Source organism: Ciona intestinalis, unplaced genomic scaffold (genome assembly GCF_000224145.3).
Source record: "Ciona intestinalis unplaced genomic scaffold, KH HT000034.2, whole genome shotgun sequence".
NCBI lineage: Eukaryota > Metazoa > Chordata > Ascidiacea > Phlebobranchia > Cionidae > Ciona > Ciona intestinalis.
Genome location: NW_004190356.2, coordinates 193,204 through 196,102, shown reverse-complemented (window position 1 = coordinate 196,102; position 2,899 = coordinate 193,204). Strand labels below are relative to the sequence as shown.

General features: G+C 32.6%; 1 protein-coding gene across 1 annotated transcript in view; it reads left to right on the top strand.

The window, feature by feature from the left end:
- The first annotated feature begins 666 nt into the window (after window positions 1-666).
- Window positions 667-2,899, top strand: part of LOC101242118 (transmembrane protein with metallophosphoesterase domain-like) — a 5,918-nt gene continuing 3,685 nt past the window's right edge. Inside the window, exons 1-4 of the mRNA XM_004226937.4 lie at window positions 667-1,324; window positions 1,576-1,715; window positions 2,193-2,303; window positions 2,746-2,805. Coding sequence (XP_004226985.2) covers window positions 786-1,324; window positions 1,576-1,715; window positions 2,193-2,303; window positions 2,746-2,805 — 850 coding nt within the window. The 5' untranslated portion in view covers window positions 667-785. The remainder of the gene's footprint in view (window positions 1,325-1,575; window positions 1,716-2,192; window positions 2,304-2,745; window positions 2,806-2,899) is intronic.

Genomic DNA, 2,899 nt, shown 5'->3' with positions numbered 1-2,899 from the left:
GTGCTAAAGGTGTCCCGTCTCCCCCCGTCCTACTATAATATTTAAATATCCTGATCGTGTTTTAAACAATTAACAACAGTCTATGGGAGTCGTGAGGACATAGTTTTATAATTCTTTGAATGTTCTTTGCTTACTACCAAATGGGACGAGGAATAGAATAAAAAGATGTCTCATCTTACCCCACCCCCTATTAACCAAATTTAACGAATAAACTTTTGCTAAAAATACAGTTCATTATGTAAGTGTACAACGAAACAAACTTCGTACATCCATAATCAAAGTTAATTTTCAAAAAACTCAACTCGGGGGTCCCATTAGGCTAAAAATCTGAATACACGCATCACATTTTGGTGGATCTTAAATAGGGAAAGCTCCCTTTTCAAGAAATACTCACCGGGCCCCCCACCGGGCGTGTTTTAGTATGACTCGTAACACCGGGTCCTCACCGGGTCCCACCGGACCCCACCGGGCCCCGCACCGGGCGTGTTTTAGTATATTTTTTCCACCGGGCCCCGCCGGGCGTGTTTTAGTAGGACCGGATTTTACTGCAGCGTTTTTAAATTAAAAGTAAAAGAAAACAAGTAGATTACTCGTTTTAAATTTAATATTTTGAGCAAACTTATATGTTTAAAATGTAAAAGTGAAATATGCAATGTTTTGACACATTCTACGAAAACTTACTTAAACAAAAAACGGCATTTTTATGTTTTGTAGAAATCATTCGAGCGTATTATTTGGGGATTTCCCAACGTCAAAACGTATTTTTGGATATTAAACGTTAAAAAATGGAGTCTTCTCGGTACTCAAAGTTTTGGTTAAAAACATCAGCTGCTGTGGGCTGTTTGTCGTTACTTGTATTTGAAACAGTAGTCTTTATTGCAATGCCTTCTTCCACGAAATATAAGATCTATCGATTCCAATTTATGATCGTTTTGAACCTCGTTTTTTACCCGGGATCCAAGTATTTTTGGAGGCGTCTAGTTCAAAATTTGGTGAGCCCCAAGACGCCGGCACTGGTAAAATACGCGTGGAAAGCGGCTGTGTTATCATTTATCATAATGGCTCACTTTTCTTCAATGTGTGAATACGTCTACATGGGAATTGAACCGTCGTACATAGCGATGGCTTCATGGACTTGTTTTGGCATGTACATCATCTTATTTACATTTTTGGTCTCAATGGGAGCAGTTGGTTTTGTGTTAAAACGCCTTAAAGGTCGAGTGGTATTCAAGAAGAAACACCAGTCTTTAATTTCTGCTTTGTTTACAATATGCTTCACAATAGTAGCTGTTAAAACAGCGATTATGGAACCAATTATTGTTAAGTATGTAACCATAACTTGCTTTCTATATTTGCGCAGTAGATTGTGATTCTAATTTATATATTTGATTTTAATTTTCAAAAAGAAATTATATGTATATATACATACTTTTTTTGCTTTTTGGTTTTATTTAATCTTATATTAGACTTTAGGCCTTAAGCCCATTTTAGTAATTGAATTTATAATATATATATATATATATCTATATATATATAAGATTAGTAAACTTTTTTTCCCACAAATTTTTCCCACAGTGTGGAGATCCAAATTGAAAATCTTCCAAAATCAATGGATGGTACAAAGCTTGTTCTTATCAGTGATATTCATCTCGGTCCCACAGTTGGTCGCTCAAGCGTTGAGAGAATCGCTACAATGACCAACCAACTTAAACCAGGTGTCAAAAAAACATTAAAAGTCTTGGTTTTATAAAGTTGTAAAGATAAACAAAATTTAAATTATATTTAAATCTTCAAAAACAAATAGTATGCATTTCACCATATATAATATATATATATATATATATATATATATATATAATTATTATGTATACAAATATACATGCATTGTAAAAAAATCTTGTTATAGGCAGTTTCACTTTTAAATGCTGATTAGAATTACCAAGTATGTAACTTTGCAGTGATTGTAAAATGTAAAACATAAATGTAACTGCATTGTAAATATGGTGTTGTAAAATTTTAGGCAAGCAAATTAAGTGACTTGACAGCGTTTGGGCTTCATGAGCTAAAATTTTTATTGGGTAAAATTTATTGCCTTCTTTTGGGAAATTTGTAGGTTTCGGAATGTCTAGTTTATTTGTGCGGCCTTTAACTGACATTAAACTCATTATCTTTACCAACATTTATCCTCGCAGATATTTTAGTTATGGCAGGAGATCTCACAGACGCAACTGTTGATGCTATGGGTGAAGCAGCTGAACCTCTTAGTAGAATCATTGCACCTTATGGAAAATACTTTTCTACAGGTTTGTTTGTTATCTGTCTTTTGTTTGTATTCTGTTTGTATATTGTTTTTTATATAAAAGGCATGCCAACGAATATTAAAATTTGTGTAGGAACCAAAATGCTAAAATGTGATCTAAAGCAGTGGTTCTCAACCTTTTTAGCGTACGGACCAATAAACTTATAAAAAAAATTAAAGACAGTTTGACATTAAAAAAATAAAATCAACTTAAAGAACCACTGGTCTAAAGCTACCACCAAATTGTTTTCTGAATTTTAAGTTTTTTTTAAATACAAACAAATTTTGATTTTTCATTGGTAATTTCAGTTTAACTTTTCTTACATTTGCTCTCAATGAAGTTTTGCCATGCATTAAATTTTTTATGTCAAGGATTCAATTTTCATGAAACGGAATGTGCTGTGTTGGTTGTTTTGTAGTTGTAATAGTGTTATAATATGATTTAGGCAACCATGAATATTACACTGGGGATGTGGAAAACTGGTTTAAACTGTTGGAAAGTTTTGGTGAGAAAAATTATAATATTAATAAATTGTTATTTGTTATTATAAGCACTTAACTTAGGACTTTCTTTTTACTTTTTTCAATTATTCTTTTTTA